Source organism: Perognathus longimembris, chromosome 6 (assembly GCF_023159225.1).
Source record: "Perognathus longimembris pacificus isolate PPM17 chromosome 6, ASM2315922v1, whole genome shotgun sequence".
NCBI classification, from domain to species: domain Eukaryota; kingdom Metazoa; phylum Chordata; class Mammalia; order Rodentia; family Heteromyidae; genus Perognathus; species Perognathus longimembris.
In genome coordinates, this window is record NC_063166.1 from 62,746,213 (window position 1) to 62,767,340 (window position 21,128).

Consider the following 21,128-nt stretch of genomic DNA (forward strand, 5'->3'; position numbering starts at 1 on the left):
ATTCTTAATGGATGTGTGGTTAACAACCAGTACAATTTTGATTTTTTTTTCTGAAAACAGTTGCTGTTCAAGAATAAGAGTGTTTCCTACTATGATCCCTGAACTAATGATGCTGTCAGCGATGCCACCTGGATTGGTTTACAGTCTATGTGACACAGGACGTGTTCTGTGTGTGATGGAGGACACACCTGGATGGCTGCCTCACTGAACATGTAGTAGACTGACCACCCCTCTATAGCCAGGCAAGTTGATGAGGGAAGTCACAGACTACACAGGGGAGATTCAGTCAGCACTGGCTGTTTTACACAGGTTACTGGTGAAACCATTTACATAAATCTTGCATCTGTGCTGATAGATTTGTGGACTGAGCTACTACACAGCCCTTGCATGCCCATAAAACTCTCCTGGGCGATAATTCGTGAACTCTAGTACCACCAACGAAAGTTAAAAATCTGTCATTTTTCCTCCTACTCAGGCTGACTTAACTAGACTGTTCACAAACCTGGTCTGCAACTTTAGTGTTAGGAAGTTTGTAATCTCCTAACTTTTTATTTTTTTTTAACAGGTTTCTGGTCCCACTTCCCAGTGTTTGTTTTTTAGTAGGGTTAGAGCAGAGGATGTACTTCCACGAAACTCTCTGATGATAATGCTAGTGCTGGGGGCCAGCCTGCCAGCCAGAGCTATTACTGTGCTTTTGCTGGGCATCACACAGGGACCAAACTAGGATGTTGACCATTCCCCATGACTTTTTTCTCAGTCCTAGCTGCCTATTCTAGGTCACATGATTTTTTTCCTCTATTGCCCAGTAACCTTGAACTCCTGAACACAAGTAACGTTCCCCCACTAATAATGAAAATTGGCTGTATTTCGTTTTAGGCTATTTTTTCCAGTGCATGAGGATAGAATTACAACCTCATGCATGCTTAGTAAGTAACATTGAACTAAACCTCCAGCAGTAGGATTTTAAAAACAACATGATTTTTTTCTGGGGGGGAGGGGGAAAGGAGGGATAGATAGAGGGAAGGTGGTTGGTCATGGGGCTTGAACTCTGAGACTGAGTGCTGTCCCTGAGCTCTTCAGCTCAAGGCTAGTCCTTTCACTTTGAGCCACAGTGCCACTTCTGGTTTACTGGTGGTTAATTAGAGATACAAGTCTCACAGACTTTCCTGCCCAGGCTGGCTTTGAACCAAGATCCACAGATCTCAACCTCTTAGATAGCTAGGATTATAGGTGTGAGCTACCCGCACCCAGCATGATTTTTTTGTTGTTGTTGTTGCCAGTCCTGGGCCTTGGACTCAGAGCCTGAGCACTGTCCCTGGCTTCTTTTTGCTCAAGGCTAGCACTCTACCACTTGAGCCACAGTGCCACATCTGGCCGTTTCCTCTATATGTGGTGCTGGGGAATCGGCCCCAGGGCTTCATGTATGGGAGGCAAGCACTCTTGCCACTATGCCATATTCCCAGCCCATGATTACTTTTTTTTAAACAGGTAAAACTCAAGCCTATCTAATCTCAGCCTAGGAAAAACTATTTTTTTTCTAATCTATTTCTTGAGTATTCTGTTACTTCAGAAAGTTGCTTTTTTTTTTTTTTCTGTTATGCATCCAAAGTCCAGAAAACCCCAGTGTCCAAATTTACTCTTTAAGAGTAGCCCTGAGGGCTGGGGATATAGCCTAGTGGCAAGAGTGCCTGCCTCGGATACACGAGGCCCTAGGTTCGATTCCCCAGCACCACATATACAGAAAACGGCCAGAAGTGGCGCTGTGGCTCAAGTGGCAGAGTGCTAGCCTTGAGCGGGAAGAAGCCAGGGACAGTGCTCAGGCCCTGAGTCCAAGGCCCAGGACTGGCCAAAAAAAAAAAAAAAAGCCCTGATAATCACACTCCTCCCAGTCCAAAAGAAGCCAAGAACCACAAAGCTTCTGGTCTCAAGTTAGTCTTTTATTATTCCAAACTGAGACAGATATGTTTTCAAAGACAGCAGCGCTTTGTCACAAGCATATTAATGTTTATTCTGCAAGAAAATATGCTACAAGTCATGCTATTCATATTTCCAATAGCATTCTGGCAAAAAAAAACAACAAAACATTTCCAATGGTGTCAAACATTTAAAGAATAGTAAATTCTACTTCCTGCCTTTGGCTAAATGGTGTCATTCATTTGAGTAGTGGAAAATAAAGTGAGAGCTACTTTTTAAAAACTGCCCCATTGCTCTGATAAGCCTCAGCCCCGTTGGCTGAACTTGTTGGCTATTTTCTGCAGTTCCAAGTCCATTGCAGCCAGGTTTTCAAGCTCTTTCTCCTACAAAACATAAAATTGGAGACAAAGGGTTTCAGATTAATCTAATGCTATAGTTCAAAGGACCATGAGTAGATATGGGGGGAATTTAGAGTATTGATGGCTACATGAGTCAGATTACATCAGTGACTTTCAAAGTGTGATCCCTAACACCAGTATCATCAATATCCCTAGCATACCTAAGGAATTTATTAGGAATTAGTTCTTGGGTCATACTCCAAATTTATGGGCTAGAAATCTCATGATTCTAGTACACATTCAGAGATCACTAACAGGAAAAATCATTATTTGAGTAAGTACAGCTCTAATAATATACTCTGTCTCAGAGGTAAGTTTCTGATTATAGTGGACACAGGCCAATAAAGATAGGCAAAGGGCCAGATACTGGTGCCTCATGTCTATACTCTAAGTTACACAGGAGTCTTAAGATCTGAAGATTACAGCTCAAAGCCAGGACAAACAAGTCCAAGAGATTGTTATCTCCAAGGCAGGAGCAAAATGCTAGAATGGAACTAATAAATTCCTCCCCATCAATATCAGATAAAATGGAACGAAATGTATCCTCTCTGACCATTGTAAATTCATTTTAAGCAAAATCCCCATACTGTACCTCCTCCTCTGTCAGAACTCTGTGGTCGGCCCTGTCCTTTTCATTTTCTGCTTCCTGGAGTGTTCCCATCTGTTCCTCAGCATCATAGAAGTCGGGAAATTCATCTGACTTCTTCCGGTAGTGCAGGAGCTGGTCCAGCTCAGCCACTCGGTCATACTGCCTTTTCAGGTCCTGTTTGGAAGCCAGAGGAAAGCTTCTCTTCTCGTATCCCCAGTTCACATCCTCTGAGAAAGGCTTTTTCTCCCACCAGTCATAGCTGTATTCTGGGAAGAAATTCCTCTCATTCAAGGGCAGTGCACTGTCTTCCTCACCCACAAAGAAATTGTCATCCATGTTGTCTTTTTTCTCAAAACGGCTGCTCTTCCACTGGGCAGGGTCAAAGTATGGGTTGAAGAGGACCCCTAATCTCTTCTTCTTTGTAGTGGTGCGTTGGGAGCCATAGCGTTTGTCTTGAAGCCTGGCTTCCTCCCTGTTTCCTTTCTGGTCCAGCAGTTCCTCCTGTGGTTCCCACTTCCCTGGGGCTCCTTCTTCACCATAGTTGAGATAATCAATTCCTTGCTCTTGCCATTCGTTTTGGGGATATCTTCTTGCCTTGTCCATCTGGCTTTCTTGAACATGGTGGCGTCCTTCACCTAAGAACCTTTTATCTTCTCTGGTGTGAGGAGTGGAATAGGCACCCGGCTCCCCTCCCCTGCCTCTGTGGTAGTGTCCCTTTGTCCCCTCAGATCCCTTCTCTTCCTCACTTTCTTTACCATATGCATATGCCATGTTTTCACGTTGTGAACCGGGGTGATTTCTCTTGTCCTCCTCCTCTTGGCTCTCCTCACTGGGAGGCCTCAGGGCCCTGTACTCCTCACTTCCTTGGCCTCCATAGTGTCCCCTCTCCAGGTCCTCATAGCTGGGTTCCTCCTCTGAAGCCCTGTAATGGGTTGAATGGTGCTCCCTCTTTGCCTCTAAATTGGCTGTGCCCACATTGGCCTCCTCAGATTCCTCGAGGGCATGTCTGCCTTCCTCAGAGGGAGGATGTCCTTCTTGAGAGGACCTGTCTGGCCTGGTCCTCCCATGGTGGTGTCTAGGCCTTGTGCGTCGCTTGGTCACCTGAGAGGTAGAGTCTTGGGAGCTTTCCTCAGATTCCTCCTCACTCTGGTGTCGGCTGTTAGACTCTTGAGAGTGTTTCTCTTCGCTCGTCACTTCTCCACTCTCCTGGCTGCTCTCCTCCCTGCTGTGTGTCTTCTCAGCATATGGATCTGATCTGGTCCCCTCTTTTTCCTTAGCTGTAGCCTGGTTTTTTCTATTGAGAAAGGTTTTCTGTGCCTCTCCTGGTTCTTCAAGCTGTTTCCCTTTACTGACGTCATCATGGAATAACCCTTTCTGGTAGTCTCCTTCCTCTTCTTCCTTCTTATCCTGTCCCTCACTCTTCTCAGCACGGCGAGTATTTGCTTCTTTTGAAACCTGTCTAGCAGTGGGATAGGGACTCCCGTGGGGCTCATCTATGACCTCTTGGCTGTGTCCACCACCCTCTGCCCACTTCCCCGTGTCTGCTTTTGTCTGGCCTTGAGTATCCTGCCCTGGGGCTCCTGCTTCCTCTCTACTGGGTGGCCCATGGGCTTCCGAGGTGGCAGCTGGGTCTCTTAACAATCTTACTTCAAACTTGGTGTTTTCATTTTCATTGTTCTCTTCCTCTTTGACTTCTTTCCCACCTACAAGAAAAATATAACTTCCGAAAGTCTGTGGTTCTACAAATACCAGCCTGGATAATCACTACAAATCCTGAGGACACTGGGAATGGTTGAAATAATTTTTAAGTTAATAAACAATATATTCTGATACCTTTTAAAAGTATATGCTATGGCTGGGTGCCAGGGGACTCACACCTGTAATCCAAGCAACTCAGGAGGCTGAGATCTAAGGATCAAGGTTCGAAGCCAGCCTAGACAGGTAAGTCCGTGAAACTCCTTTCCAATTATTCACAGAAAAAGCAGGAAGTGGCCCTGTGGCTTAAAGAGTAGAGTGCTGGCCTTGAGCGAAAAGAAGCTCAGGGACAGTGCCTAAGTCTAGAATTTGAGTCCCAGAACTAGCAAAAATGAAAAAATTTTAAAAGCAAGTTCTAGGCCTCTGACTGTACTTAAATCTAACAATATAAACTATCCTTATTTGTAGGTTTCCCTAATACCTAATCAGCATCTCTCATTGGGAATGAAATTCAGATAATAGATGTATGAAATATTAGAATTTTAGACCACAAGAAATCATAGAATTTATCCAGTCTTACCTCCTCTTTTTTTCCCCAGAGGAGGAACTTGAGAACTCAAAAATGTTGTTATTCTGAATTATTCTTTCCATATTTAGTATGGTTAGTATTACATGCATGGCTCGAACTGTAATTTAGCTAAAGTTAAGTAGCCAAAAATGGGGAATATTAAGATTCAAAGGTGGGTTCAAAATTTAATAATTTGTTCATCAGGATGTTTCATCTGATCAGCAGTATAGATAGATTTAATTCAGCTAGAAAAGATAACTTAGTGCAGTCAAGAGCTGCACACTGGGCTTGGAATGTGGCTTAGTGGTAGAGTACTTGCCTAGCATGCATGAAGTCCTGGGTTCGATTCCTCGGTACCACATAAACAGAAAAAGCCAGAAGTGGTATTGTGGCTCAAGTGGTAGAGTGCTAGCCTTGAGCAAAAGAAGCTCAGGGACAGTGCCCAGGTCCCAAGTTCAAGTCCCAGGACTGGAAAAAAAAAAAAAAGAACTGCACACTGATGACTCAATCAACAATGTAATCCATTTCCCATAGTGGTCCTGTAAGGTTGTGACATCACTTGGTGACATCATAGCCATCTTTGTGGAAGTGCTCAGTATGATGTTTATGCAACAACCAAATAGCCTGAAGATGTACTTTTCAAAACCTACTCTTACCATAAGAAATGCATGACTGTAATTGGTGATGAGGTTTATATTTCTTCCCCAAGGAACTGCAAACAATGGAAAGGACCCTTTCTTCCTTCACTCAGGTCCAATCCACTCCCCTTGTTTTTATCTACAATGGATAAACTTTAGTATACTGAGTCGCCTTTGTATTTCATGAGTCATCAGTAGATGGTGTAGCTGATACTTTGCCGCTTCCTTCCATCTTTTCTAAATATCAGTAGCTCCTTTGCTAAATCCTCCTTAACTCAAGGGCACCCCATGAAAGGAGATGTGCAGTTAGCACTGACTCCATAATTAATTGAGGGCTTGGATTTCAGCTCATCTCACCAAGTACAGAGAGAAGGCCTGAAGCCAAAGCCCTCAAGAGCAGTGAGTCTACACCTTCACAGTCCATTGTGGGAGCCAACCGTCCTAGTGTTTATGGAGCACCTTAAGCTGGTATAAACTGAGACCTGCTCTGTAGGTAAGCTATACACCAGAAAGTGGAGCTGTGGCTCAAAGTGGCAGAGTGCTAGCCTTGAGCAAAACTGCTCAGGGACAGCACCCAGGCCCTGAGCTCAAGCCCCATGACTAACAACAACAAAAAAAAAAACCTAAAATATGCACCAGATTTCCAAGACTTCCTATGGAAAGCAGAATGTGAAATATTTCAGTAATTTGCTTGTACTGGTTACATATTGAAGTGCTAACATTTTGAATGTACTAGATAACATATTACAAAGAGATTGGGTATATGAAATTATGTATTAGATAAAATATGTTGACTGCAAATGAGGTAGGTTATTGGAATCAATGTACCTGTGTCTCTTTACTATTTACATCTAGCTACAGGAAAATTTGAAGTTGCCTTGGTAGCTCTTTTATTTCTGTTGACTGATGAGTCATACTGAGCTGATATTTACAAAACAGAAGAAAACTGGTTTTTATAAAAAATGGCTGAGAGGTAGTGGACTGAGTGTACGACTGATTAAAGCCTGACTTGATAATGGCATTCTCACAATAGGAATCTTCCTGGCCTTCCACATACCCAAGGGAAGTCATACTCTCTGTGCCCATGACAATATATGCAACTGTGGTGCTCCTAGCCAGCTGGGCACAGGTAGGTGGCGTAGGAAGAGCTTCTTGATCATGTCCTCTCCTTATATCCATATGTGGAAGTCTTAATCCTAAATGTGATGGTATAAGGAGACAGGATGTTGGAAAAAAACTGAGGTCATGAGAGTGGAACATGAGACAGAGAATCTTTCCTACATGAGGATACAGTCAGAAGGCGGCTGTCTATATATCAGGAAGTGGGCCATTACTGGAGACCTTGATCTTGAACATCAGCCTCTACAACTGTGAGAAATGCATGCTGTTTGTTTAAGCCACCTGGTCTATATTTGTCATCGCAACCAGAAATAACTCAGGCAGATGCTGATGTCATTTTCAGCTGGCTGAAGGAAAGCTAAGCAGACAGGATCGCAGCCTTCAGGGACTTACAGCCACACAGCCTCTTTCCACAGTCTGCTGATGCGTGAGGATCTTAGTATCAGGAGAGAAAAGTATTTTTATTTTTTCCCAGTTAAATGTGTACTGCCTGTAGCAGCTTGTGCCTGAGGCTTAACACTTTCTTCTGAATTTATCTTTAAGCCCTGGCAGGTGAGATTGGAAAAGGGCTATGATTAGCAGCACAAAGTTATTGTCCATCTGTAAACCCAAGATGCCAAGAAAATCCTTGTTTTCAAGTTAAAAGGGAAAATGTACCTTTCATCCTTGTTATGCCGAGATGACCAGAGACTATCCTTGGTCAAAGAGATCTATCTGTTAAGTAATTGGATTAAACCAGGTGCCAGAAGCTCACACCTGTAATCCTAGCTACTCAGGAGGCTGAGAATCATTGTACAACACCAACTTGGACAGGAAAGTCAGCCATGTTCCCTAAGTAAGCTTGGTTATTTGGTAACTTTACATGACAGACTTTTGCACCCATCTGGTAAACAAAGAAAAGGAAAAGGACAGAGCAAAATGATTCACCGAGCAGAGCTTGCTTTTACTCTTTGTTGGGGATTTACTCTGCTCTCCCTTCCTGTAATGGCTGACAAAGGAAGTTGGAGAGAAATCCAGAAAGAGGTTATGTTACCTGTAAGTGATAGGTGATAGAAGCATTTCCATTCACTTTTATGAGGGCCCTACTACCTCAGGCCCTCCATATGTGCCATAATTACCCTGAAGCCCCCATTATTACTCATTGGGCCAATTGCTAATACTTGTTGCTATCATTTTATACATAGCATAGCAAGAGCAAGAGAATGTTGTCTTGCAATAAAAATATTTTTGTGGATTATGAGGGCACTAGAGGTTGAACCTAAGGCCTCACCCTTGCTAGAAAGATGCTCTAAACTCTGAGACATGCCTCTAGCCCTTTTTGCTTTAGTTATTTTTCACATAGGCTCTCACTTTTCTGGGAGAGGGCAGAAGCTTGCTAGCCTCAGACTATGAGCCTACCTATATCTCCTTATAGCTGGGATGACAGGTGTACACAACTAACTGGACCGATTTGTTGAGATAGGAACTTGCTAACATTTTTTGCCTCAAACTGTGACCCTTCTGCTCCACACCTCCTGAGTAACTGGGATTACAGGTATGAGCCACTGTACCCCACATAATGAGAGGTTTTAGAAGGTGAAAAGAAAAAAAAAAGAATGTCCATTGTTCCAATCCTGGCTGCAAAGTTAAAAGCAGAGAAAGGCTGTTAAAGAGAATAGTATTTTCTGAACTTGTTTGAATTCATGTGTAAAAGAAACAATATAGTTTTATAAAACTGATCTCAACATGAGAGTTCCCAATGCCTACTGTGTATATCATCATTCAAATTTGTTTTGAACAGAGGCTCTTTAGCAGATAAGAAATCCTGGTGTAAATTTAGAAGGCTGTTCATCTGACTCTTTGCGATGCTGGGATTCTACTCCAAACCCTTACCAGTTCTCAGACCTGGAACTCCTGGCATCCCTTAATACTCTATATTAAAGTATCTTCACTAATCTGTCATCTAAACAGTCTAGATGTCATCAAATCACCTTTATAAGTCTCTAATTTATCATCATCATAGGAGTTGAAGGCAAAAAGAAGAAGAAATCTTAAATCCTGTTCTCTCCTTTCCCACCTAATCTTCATCTAATCACAAATTCCCATACCTCCCTTCACCCAAAGAAAGGCATGTTTTAGAAATTTAGAATATGAAACTAAGGAGTTGAATTGCTTGACAGATATCTCAAAGACTATGACTGAATTCATCTTCCTTATCTTACTGGAAAAATGTCTCAAGTTGGAGAAATTAGCCCAGAGAGTCATGGAGTCTTTCTCATGGTCACATGGCTACCAAGTAGTACAGCAGGGAATAAAGTCATATCTCTGTTTCTCTTGTTACAAGTCCAAGCAATCAAGACCATTTCTACTGCATTATGCTCCTGGAGTTCATTTCTAGGTGAAATGGAAGAAGGCACTAGTCACTACAGGGACAAAGGCATGGGACACTTACTGTTCTTCAGGACTTGCCGGCATTCAGGGGTGATAGATGGGATGTTGGACTTGGAGAGGGCATTTGAGAGGACCTCAATGATACAGCGAGTGACCTAGGAGAAAACAGAAGGGCAGATTGGGAAAGCTAGTATCATTGGAATGGAACACAACCCAGAGCTGTTGTCAAGGGAGGCTTGATTGTGTGACCTATAGGATCCTGAGAATGAGTACACAGACTTCTAGGGTGGTGTTGAAGACTCCCAAATGCACACAGACAATATAAGAAAGCATCATGATTATGCTAATCTGGAGAAGTGACAAGAGCACTCATTTCCCCATTTCCGAGGTCAGAAAATGTTGTGAGGACACAGCTAGCCACAGGGGGCGCTAAACCCTTTAGGAAGACTATGGGAGCTCAGTGCAGGAGGGGCCTCCCTAGCCTCCATTCTCTCAGGGGTGAAAGAAAACCAGGCTTTCTCAGACCCTGGGGTGTGTATGGTTGGTTTGTATCATTGGTAGTGGGTGAATCTAGAGTCTAGATACAGTGTCTAGGTTGACATTTCAGCTTACCATTTCTTCATTGTGGCTCCGGTTATCCACTGGCACCGAGTTCACAGCTTTGAAGAAGAAAAGAGATGGAAAATGGCTTCAGTTGAATTTTGGATACCATGAGAAGCAAACTCACAAAATCACTCTGCATTATATGGAAGGGTGGGAAGAGTCATAAGTGAGCAGTGTCCAGGTGACTTTTTCCAGTGGCCAGAATTACCCCAGTTGCACAAACACATAAAGTGCTTGCATAAACATACACACACACACACACACACAGATACACCATTGTTTCTCTTACCATTGTCTTAAGCATTTTCAGAGATGAGTGCTATCTTACACTCAGTATAAACTAAGTAACTTTTTCCCCCCTTTTAGGGCTTGAACTCAGGGGCCTGGGCACCGTCCCCGAGCCTCTTTGTGCTCAAGGCTAGCTCTCTACTACTGGAGCCACAGCGCTGCTTCCCTCAGACTAAATTAAATGTAGTCCACACACAAAAGGAACTCTTTGGGTTTTGGTAGCACCACTTATTGTCCTGGTTACTGATTACACAGGCATCTTAACATTGTAAGAAATTCATTAAGCTGTATTTTTGTGATCTATGCACTTTTCTATATATTATATTTCAATACATTTTTTTTAAAAAAAGAACCCAAATAGAAGATTGGAGGCATAGCTAAGTAGCAGAATGCCTACTAAGCACAAGGCCCTTAGTTCAATCCCCAGTCCAATAAAGTAGGAAGGAAAAAGAAAGGAAACTGAGAAAAAGAAATAAAGTTTAAAAATCTAGCTGGAATCAGCAAGTTCTCTTTTATCCTTTTCCACTACTTAACCCAAAAAGGTACAGATCTGAGTCTCCCCTCCACCTGTCCCTGTTTTCAAGATAATACCTTCCCTTGACTCACTTTATAAAAATATGGTTATTCGATAATTTACTACTGGGACTTTTGCCCAAGGCCCTTGCCTAACCAAGCTTGCTGCCTCTGACTGAGCACCATGTTTCTCTCTCCCTACATTGTCTACACGCATGTTCAGAGCGTGGGAGGTATCCATTTCTCCTAGGCTTGTAATATATGCAAATTGGTGTTTAGCAACTGGCTTATAAGATTATAGTAAAAGGAAAAATTAATTTATTTCCCTCCCTCAAATTTCATGATACTCTGCCTGCTCTAAAACAGCATTTGAAGTGCCTTGGTTGGCTTACAAAATGTTGCAGATGATTGAAAATTCCCACTGTTACCTTTTTTCTCCTCTCCATGATGTTTCTTCTTTTTGTTTGTGCTTATTTTCTTTTTTTTGCCAGTCCTGGGGCTTGAATTCAGGGCCTGAGCACTGTCCCTGGCTTCTTTTTGCTCAAGGCTAGCACTCAACCACCTGAGCCCCAGCGCCACTTCCGGGTGTTTTTTTTGTTTTTGTTTTTGTTTTTTCTTATTTATTGTCAAAGTGATGTACAGAGGGGTTACAGTTTCACACGTTAGGCATTGGGTACATTTCTTGTACTGTTTGTTACCTCCTCCCTCATTCCCCCTCCCACTCCCACTTTTCCTCTCCCCCCATGAGTTGTTCAGTTGGTTTACACCAAATGGTTTTGCTTCCATTTTTTTCCTATATATGTGGTGCTGAGAAATCTAACTCAGGACTTTATGTATACAAGGCAAGCACTTTACCACTAGGCCATGTTCCCAGTCCTTATCTTTCACTTTAACTTTGCTTTGTCTCAGCCCTTTCCCTTACAGAAGCTCAAAGCATTTGCCTGTAGGTCTAGCTCTACAGTGCTTGCTTTCTCCAAAATACACAACTGGTAATACAAGAGAAAGAAACTTCTGGAAGAAATTGGTTCTAGGTCCCTGAGACAAAAAGAAGAACTAGCTGGGAAAGAGCAATCAGACTCAGAAGCTACTCACATGCAGTTTATGACCAGCAACGTAGTCTTCCTTCCCAAAATGCTCTTGTCTCCAGGCCTCTTCAAACAGCTATACCCTTCCCCACCCCTAGTCAGTTACACATCACAGGGATTAACCTAGACATAAAGCACCTATTTAATTTTCTCACTTTACAAAATTTTTCCTATGCAAAGCCTGCCCTTGGATTTATCCCAAGTGTTTGAAGATGCCCAAATTCTCCATTCTATTCAGGTCTTTAAAAAAATGTTTGAGAAGTACATGCATGCTACAGGGACCTGGAGTTCCTTCTAAACTACAGCTCAGACAAGACCTGAGAGATCAACCTTGGACATCCAGGTTCTAATACTAGGTGCTGTTTCTTTTTCTTTTTTTCTTTTTTTTTTTGCCAGTCCTGGGGTTTGGACTCGGGGCCTGAGCACTGTCCCTGGCTTCTTTTTGCTCAAGGCTAGCACTCTGCCACTTGAGCCACAGCGCCACTTCTGGCCATTTTCTATATATCTGGTGCTGGGGAATCGAACCCAGGGCTTCATGTATAGTAGGCAAGCACTCTTGCCACTAGGCCATATTCCCAGCCCTCCTTGAGCTCTTTTGTTCAAGGCTAGCACTCTACTACTTGAGCCACAGCTCCACTTCTGGTTTTTTTTGAGTGGTTAATTGGAGATTTGAGTCTCTTGGGAATCTTTCTGCCTGGGCTGGCTTTCCACCACAATCCTCAGATCTCAGCCTCCTGAGCAGATAGGATTAGAGGCATAAGCCACTGGCACCCAGCTACAGGCTCTTTTTGATGGAAAAGAACAAGGGTTCACTTGCATAAGCAACTTGTACATCTTGATTAGACATTTGAGTGCCATTTCCGAAAAAGAACACTGCTTGTTTGTTTGTTTTTTGCCAGTCCTGGGGCTTGAACTCAGGGCCTAGACTCTGTTCCTGAGCTTCTTTTGCTCAAGGCTAGCACTCTACCACTTGAGCCACAGCACCACTTCTGGCTTTTTCTGTTTATGTGGTACTGAGTAATCGAACCCAGGGCTTCATGCATGCTAGGCAAGCACTCTACGACAAGCCACCTTCCCAGCCCCAGAATACTTTTTGTGTTAAAAAGCGAATTTATCATATGATACAAAATTTATTAAATAATTTGATAAATCTGAGTTGGGGACTGGTGGCTCATGCCTATAGTCCTAGCTACTCAAGAGACTGAGATCTGAGAATGGCAGTTTGAAGTCATTCTGGGCATGAAATTTCATGAGTCTCTTTATCTTCAGTTAGCCACCAAAAAGCGAGACATGGAGCTGTGGTTCAAATGGTAGAGCACTAGTCTTGAGCTAAAATACTCAGGGACAGCACCCAGGCTCTGAATTCAAGCTCCAGGACTGTCACAAGAAAAAAAATAGAAATACAAATCTGAGAATAACTTCAAAATACTAATATTTCATGAGATTATCAAGGTTTCACCCCCAGATTTGAAGTATAAGTGTGAACAGGTTAAGCAAGTTCTTTTGCTAATAAGTTACAAAGGCTCCCAAATTCCTCCTAAAATGAAGGTCAGACCAGGTCTGGATTGGTGAGATGATCCTACCGAGTATAACATGGATCTCATGTGGCTCCTTCACTCATATTAATTTTTTAAATGCACAGTAGCTGCAGTAGAAGGTTGTAGAACTCCCTTTAGAAGCTCTTAAGAATAGAAAATGGACTAGATGATTTCTCCCAGCCTTGTGATTTTGCTAAATAACCAACTCTACTTGATGACCAACATGTCTCATTTTAAGAAGTTGGGGGAGGAGGAAATGAGGGTATAGCTGCTATATGGGGTATCTTTCTGGGGAAATAAAAACGTCCTAACAGGCCAAGCGCTGGTGGCTTGTACCTGTAATTGTAGCTAATCAGGAAGCTGAGATCTGAGGAAGGAAGTTTGAGGCCAGCCAGGGCAGGAAAGTCTGTGAGACTCTTATCTCCAATTAACTACAAAAAGCTGGAAGTGGAGGCATGACTCAAGTAGTAGAATGCTAGCCTAGAGAAAAAAATCTAAAGAACAGCACCCAGACCCTGAGTTCAAGCACCAGGTCTCTCTCTCTCTCTCTCTCTCTCTCTCTCTCTCTCTCTCTCTCTCTCTCTCACACACACACACACACACACAAACATGGCATATGGAATTGTAACCTCTTTGTATAACCACTTTATAATAAAATGTTTCGAATAGAAAGAAGTTCTGAAATTTGGTAGTGGTGATAGTTATACAATCTGTGAATATACTAAAACTACCAAAATAGATAGATATACATATGTATATTTAAAAGGTGAAAAGACTTATTTATACAAGCTGAATGAAAACCAGAGTACAAGTTCTACATTTTAAAATGCTGCATCTTATGCGTTAATAGCTGCTGTTAAAATAACCTTTATTTAAATATTCTCATAGATAAGATACCTGTGTTTTCTCACTATACTCAACTGTCTGCTATATTGGTTTATAACATTTGTGGTTTATAACACAATATACAGTGCAGACTTAGCCCCTTATGCAATTCTTTTCTGGAAACATTTTGATCAGAAAAACTAATTATTAATGATTCCTTAAGTTGTCTTTAAATTGAGAATATTAATAATTTTTAAATGGCAACATGTTCAGTGTAATTTACAATAAAATAATTCACCATTGGTTTTCACTTTGATTCAATAGTTTTTGATCCCGTGATTGCTGTCAATAAGACAAATACTCGTGGAAGTGGATTAGTTCTAGTTAGGAATCTTAATCTTAAGACATTTTTCTATAGCTCATTAAATGGCCAAAGAAAACATCTATTTAAACCTGGTGGTTGTATATGTACATCTTAATAAATAGTCTCAATACCCATAGAGATTTTACTTAAACACACACACACACACACACACACACACACACACACACACATCCTTTCTTTGAACTTTAGTTTGAAAGACTAATGCCACAATCCACATAAAGGGAAACTAGTAGCTATTGTTTACATTTCACTCGCTCAGTTTGACTAGAGCAGTTTTGAACCACAGCAGAAATACCTTCGTGGTTATTATATACTCTAGTTGTTTTCCTAGAGTGCAAAACTCAAAATCCCTAGTGTAGTTTCCATTCATAACATAAACACGTATTAGTTCAAACGTAAAATTACCTCTCTAGATATGGAAATACAAAGCAGAAATACATTAACCTTTCCTTTACGTACACACACATATATGAAAGCATCAAGAAAAAAAGAAATAACACACACACACACACACACATGTATGGATCCGTTTTACCCTTTCATGTCTATAAAACAACAACAGCAATAATAATTGCGGATGGAAGGGTGAAAGTACCACCTAATGCCATACTCTATGTATTCAGGCCTCTGTGCAGTCCACCTGGACATAAAAAGTCAAACAGAGAGAGAGGCAGATGCCAACAGCGTCTCTCCGGACTCGGGTAGAGAGCGTGGCAGCTTAGAAGTGAGCATAAAATGCGAGTTTCCTTGGAAATGTGGATTTCCTTCCTAAAACTCGGATATGAAAACACCGGCACTCTTCTGGTTAGCTTGGGAGCCCTCTGACTTTCTCCAAGACTAACGAGGGCGGGGAGGAGGTGGGTAAGTCTAAGGGGCAACACCCAAAGAAGAAATGAAGCGCTTCAAGAAGGACAAACCTTCCACTCAACCCTCCTCTCCCAGCATCTCTGCCCGCGCCGCGATTCGCAGAGAGGATGGAGACCTGCGCTGTCCTTGGTGCTGAACAACCCCACTCACCGGCCAGGAGCGCGGCTCCCAGGAGGCTGAGCAGCGCGGTGGGCTGCATGGCCGGGTCGCCCCAATCTGCCCCTGGATCAGTGAGACAGGATGCAGGAGAAAGGCGAGCTGCAGATGGCTCCGAGAAACCAGCTGTGCGTCCTGGTCCCCGCGGTGTGGCGCGGTTGTCGCAGGCCTTGCTCTTATAAAGGCTGGGTGGGGGCCGCCAAGCCCGGTGGGGCTGGCCAACAGCCAGGAGGAGGCGCCCCCTCGCTAAGCCTTGACGTCACCGAGCAGCCCCCCAGGGCGACAGCGCAAGCAGGCGGAAATGTACGCCAGTCCCAGCGCCTGGGTGCGCAGAGGAAAGGAGGTGGGCAGTCAGGTGGACGAAGGAGCTGGAAAGCGAAGGGAGGCAGTGTGGATCTGAGACGCGAGAGAGGCGGGCTCGCACAGGCTTGCTCTTCACCCACCCCCACTCCTCCACAGCTAGACACGCGTGATGGAGGCTGTGTGTGTGCACGCGGGTCTGCTGAGAGTGTGCGAGGGATTGCATCTGTTTTGTGTCTCCCCTTTCTAGCCTAGGGAAAGATTCCTGCTACTGAGAACACGAAACAGTCAGTAGAGGGAATCGGAACCAAGGAATATGGCTTGGGGGAAAAAAAATCAAAGGTACATATTGTTCACATGGTTACCAACGTCAGATGGTTAAGATGTCCTATAATGATTGACCTCTTCGATTGCCAATTTCCAGGTCCCTCAGTCCCCTCCTTCCCCCCGCCCCCGCCCTGCAGAATCAACAAGAATTAACCATTTCCTGTGGTCCAGGCTCAATTTAGTTTGGAGCCTTCTCAGCTGCATCAAAAGAGTGATTCGACTGCTGCTACACTGAACAGATAGGATGGAATTTCACCATTCCTCTTTCTGCTATATATTTACTTAGATGTTTAACCTTTTGTCCCTTGGGATAGAGACACAGCACCGGGATAGCTTTCAGGAACTAGCACACCCTACAAGCCCCGTGTGTCCTCCTTTGCTTTTAAATTGAAAGAGAATAATACTTTGCTGGTGGGGAGGGGGGGATGAGGGAGAATGATGGAAAGGGTGACATCGATCAAGATGCATTGTACTCATCAATTGACATACCAAATATCTGAAACCCTGTTGTACAACAAAAGATAATTTCCTTTAAAAAATGCTTCGTTATTATGAATGAGAAGAAGGTTAAAACATTTTCCAGAGTATTTTGGCAATGGATTTCCCAAGCCTATTGGGGAACCGGGGAAATGCATGAGGGAAGTGCTGTGCAAGGGAGAGCTACACTTCCCTGAACACAGGCTTGGGGACAGAAGGATGCCTCACAGGAGGTCTCCTCATTCAGGTAGTGAGGCAGTCCACACACACAACCACAAAGACTCTTCACATCCCTTTTCTAGAAAATGAGTGTGACTTTCTCTCTTTGTATATGCCAGTACATGGATATGTATTCTTGAAAAGGCTGGGAATTATTTCACCAAAACTACAAGCACAGAATATTCAGAATTAAAGTCTTGGGAAGAAAGACTTAGAATAAACATGGTAGGAGACAAGGGCAGACTCATGATTTTTTTTTTTTTTTTTGCCGGTCCTGGGGCTTGAACTCAAGGCCCGAGCACTATCCCTGGCATCTTCTTGCTCAAGGCTAGCACTCTGCCAACTTGAGCCACAGCACCACTTCTGGCCTTTTCTATATATGTGGTGCTGAGGATTCGAACCTAGGGCTTCATGAGGCAAGCACTCTTGCCACTAGGCCATATTCCCAGCCCCTCATGATTTTTTTAAATAAAAAAATGAACCCATATCCTTATCAAGTAGTCTGGGAATCTTTGCTGATGTAACTAACTTTTCTCATCTCTTCTTTTTTTTCCCTTTTATTATTTTTTATTTATTAATTAAATTTTGTTGACCAGGTGTTGTGCAAAAGGGGTACAGTTACATAACAGGGCAGTGAGTACATTTCTTGTAATATCTACAAGATATCTCATCTCTTCTTCAATGTCCCTTAAAAAGAACATATAGAGTATACACATGTATACACATGGGAAATACATATAAAATCCATAAATGCATGCACATGCTTTTGAAACTTCCAGAACATGGATGCATTCTGTTTCATTGGTCTACTTGTTCTCTGGAGCAGCACTGTACTTTAAATCTTATCAATGTAGTTCATCTTTTTCTCTTATGGAAAACATCTTCCCATCTTATTTTTCTTGAGGTGGTTATTGGCCACCCTTGGCCCTCTGTATTTTCATACAAATTTTGAAATAAATGAAATTTCCATTTTTTATTTTAAAAAAGTCTTGTTAGGATTTTGGCAGAAATCATATCAAATCCATGAATCCATTTAAGACTAGTTAACATGTTTACAATAGGATTATATTCTGGATATAATCTTTCTTTCTTTTCTCTGTCCATCACAGGGTTTGAATTCAGGGCCTGGGCACTCTCCTTGAGCTTTTTTTGCCCAAGGCTAGAGCTCTACCACTTGGAGCCACAGCACCCCTTCTGATTTTCTGGTGTTTAATTAGAGATAAGAGGCTCACAGACTTTTATGCCTAGGCTGGCTTTGAATTACAATCTTCAAGTCTCAGCCTCCTGAGTAGATAGGATTACAGGTGTGAGCCTGTAGGTGCCCAGCCTGTTCTGGTTATAATCTTATCTCAAGTAATTAAAAAAAAACTAGAAAAAAAGTCAAAGGGAAGATCATCTCTCAGGAATACTCTCAAAGAATTAAGGAGGGAAATAAAAATATTTCCTATAGGATCAAAATTTAGACAACCACGGTGTGTACATGGTTTCTAAAATAGGTTATCCATCAGAAGACTTCCTGGAAAATAAAACCAATAAAAAGGATTTGATGGGGCTGGGGATATGGCCTAGTGGCAAGAGCGCTTGCCTCGTATACATGAAGCCCTGGGTTCAATTCCCCAGCACCACATATATAGAAAACGGCCAGAAGTGGCACTGAGGCTCAAGTGGCAGAGTGCTAGCCTTGAGCAAAAAGAAGCCAGGGACAGTGCTCAGGCCCTGAGTCCAAGCCCCAGGATTGGCCAAAAAAAAAAAAAAGGATTTGATGCTTGGAATAATACACAGGGATTAGGGCATTGAAAGGGAAAGTAGGAGAAGGAGAGGAAAAAGATTCACAGCTGCAGGCAGCTGCTACACCCTGGGGTTGGAAAGATACAGGAAAGGTAAATCCTTCCTGCATCCCACAAACACAGGCTACTTAGTAAGAGGGAGTACCCTCCGTGGGCTGGGAAGGAAGGATTGGGGGCCAAAGGAAGGAAAGGTTTTTCTGGTGGGAGCTGGAAACAAAGAAATAGCCTCAGAGAGAGATGCATTCTCTTCCTCTCAAGAAGAGAAAGGGGAGAAATAGCCTGACTTGCTCTTTTCCATGCTAGTACCTCTTAGCAGCTGAATCTACCTGGGAACAATTGACATGGAAGCCAGGAAAACGCAATTTGTACAGACCGGTCTCCCTAGTAATATAGAGAAGAACTGGATAAATTGGAAAACAGCCAAATGAATGGTCTAGAGATTTAGAAAACAAAGCATCCAGGCCACAGGTATTGAATTAGAGTTTTCTTTCGCTACTCACTAGTCATTTTGTTTTCTTTAATGAATGTTGTGTGTCAAGCACTATAGTGGATGCTATTTCTCTAGATATAGTAAACCAAAAAGAAAAGTTCAAATGCCTTACAGTTGAGGGGAGGGATGGGCATCTCAGTTCCAGGATGCCTGGGATAGAAGGAGACCAAACCACATTTCACTGAGTTCACATATTTGTGTAAGGTGTGGGCCTGCAGACAAAGGTTATTCTTAGTTACTCTGTGGTAATGTAGAAAGAGTCCTGAAATCCCCTGGGAGAACCCCCTTTATTCATTTCATTCATTTGCTTTCATAATCCACAGATTCACTTCTGGTTTTCTGGTGGTTGACTGGAGATAAAAGTCTCACAGACTTTCCTGCCTGGGCTGGTTTTAAACCATGATCCTCAGATCTCAGCCTCCTGAGCAGCTAGAATTACTGGTGTGAGCCACCAGTGTTCGGTTCTGCGCTGTTGCTTTAAGGTCTCCTTCTCCTTCTCTGCCTGTGGCACTTTCTCCTGCCCCCATCCATCATCTTCAGGAGTCATGGGACATAAGTTGGGTCGGCCTCCGTGATTTTGAGAGATTTGGCTGACTTTGCTCTGAGAGAAGGCCTTCTGCTGATGCTAAATTTTTAATTATTTATAGTGAGTATTAGTGTATACCAACTCCCAGGCAGGCCTCTCCTAAAAAAACACATTCTGTAGATGTAAACTCCAGAGAAACCTCATGTAGGCTAATTTCACTTTTATACCTATGAATATTTTGTTTCAAAAAATTAATAATGGTCCTTAAGGAGCCATTATTGTTAAGCAAATATTCACAATCAGAAATGGTCTAAAATGTAATTGCACATATTTGCTCTGGGTAATGAAGTTCTTGTAATTTTTATTAAAGGATTATTTTTTTTCTCTCTGTCACTCTTTCTCTCCTTGATTTTTTGTTCACTCACAAAGCTTATAAAAGAACATGAAATAATTGCTGTGTCAACACAATACACGCAAACTATAAATTGCTAGTGGATAAACTCAGACTTTTTTTTTCTTTTAGAAGGTATACTATATTATGAAGTATCAAAATAATGTTAGGAGAATTCCTGACTTTGATCCTTCACTACCCGCAGAAGCCCAGTGAAGGCAGCATCCATGGCCAATGTTGGGGAGGACAGAGATCCTTTGCAGGAATATACTCCATAGGGAAGAGTGTACTCACATCCTACAGGTGAAAGCACAAGCACGAATGGTCCTCAGCCCAAGGCCAGTGAAACATAAGCTGATTTCCAGCCCAGTGCTAAAAGAGAAAGCAAAAAAATCCAAGATAACCCTACTCAAGGAAGGACTGAAGCAAGATCAGAGAACCATAGGGACGGGAGTTGTGTCTAGGGAAATTTTCTAAATTCGCCTTCATTTCTTAGATGTACCTCCAGACTTTACAAAACATATACCTCAAATTCTTCAAAAGCTAGAGCAGGCTGGGAATATGGCCTAGTGGCAAGAGTGCTTGCCTCCTATACATGGGGCCCTGGGTTCAATTCCCCAGCATATACAGAAAAACGGCCAGAAGTGGCACTGTGGCTCAAGTGGCAGAGTGCTAGCCTTGAGCAAAAAGAAGCCAGGGACAGTGCTCAGGCCCTGAGTCCAAGGCCCAGGACTGGCCAAGAAAAAAAAAAAGCTAGAGCAATGGCTTGTGTGCAGAGTATCTCAGTATTTGATACAATACTCTGGAGAGTACTCTGGGGTCAGGAAAAGCAGAGTGTCTATAAGATATAGAGTGTCACACACCCCATTCCTACTTCCACTCTAGGAAATCCTACACAATGGCATTCTTGTATGCTGAAACATCTTCCAAATCTTAAAACAGTGTTGAAATGCTAAGCCAACCCTCTCCTTTCTCTCCCTTTAAAAAATTTCACCTAGCATTTTCTAATGAAAATAGGATACCAAGACAATTTTGGAGATGAGGGAGAAGGAACCCAGAA

General features: G+C 42.7%; 1 protein-coding gene across 1 annotated transcript; it reads right to left on the minus strand.

Annotated features, from left to right (window-relative positions):
- Positions 1-1,984: 1,984 nt before the first annotated feature.
- Positions 1,985-15,635, minus strand: Chgb (chromogranin B). The gene is made up of 5 exons (XM_048348829.1): positions 15,546-15,635; positions 9,904-9,950; positions 9,353-9,446; positions 2,905-4,604; positions 1,985-2,297 (listed from the first exon to the last, which is right to left on the minus strand). The coding sequence occupies exons 1-5, from the start codon at positions 15,592-15,594 to the stop codon at positions 2,220-2,222; spliced, it is 1,968 nt and encodes a 655-aa protein (XP_048204786.1). The 5' UTR covers positions 15,595-15,635; the 3' UTR covers positions 1,985-2,219.
- Between the last annotated feature and the right edge of the window lie 5,493 nt (positions 15,636-21,128).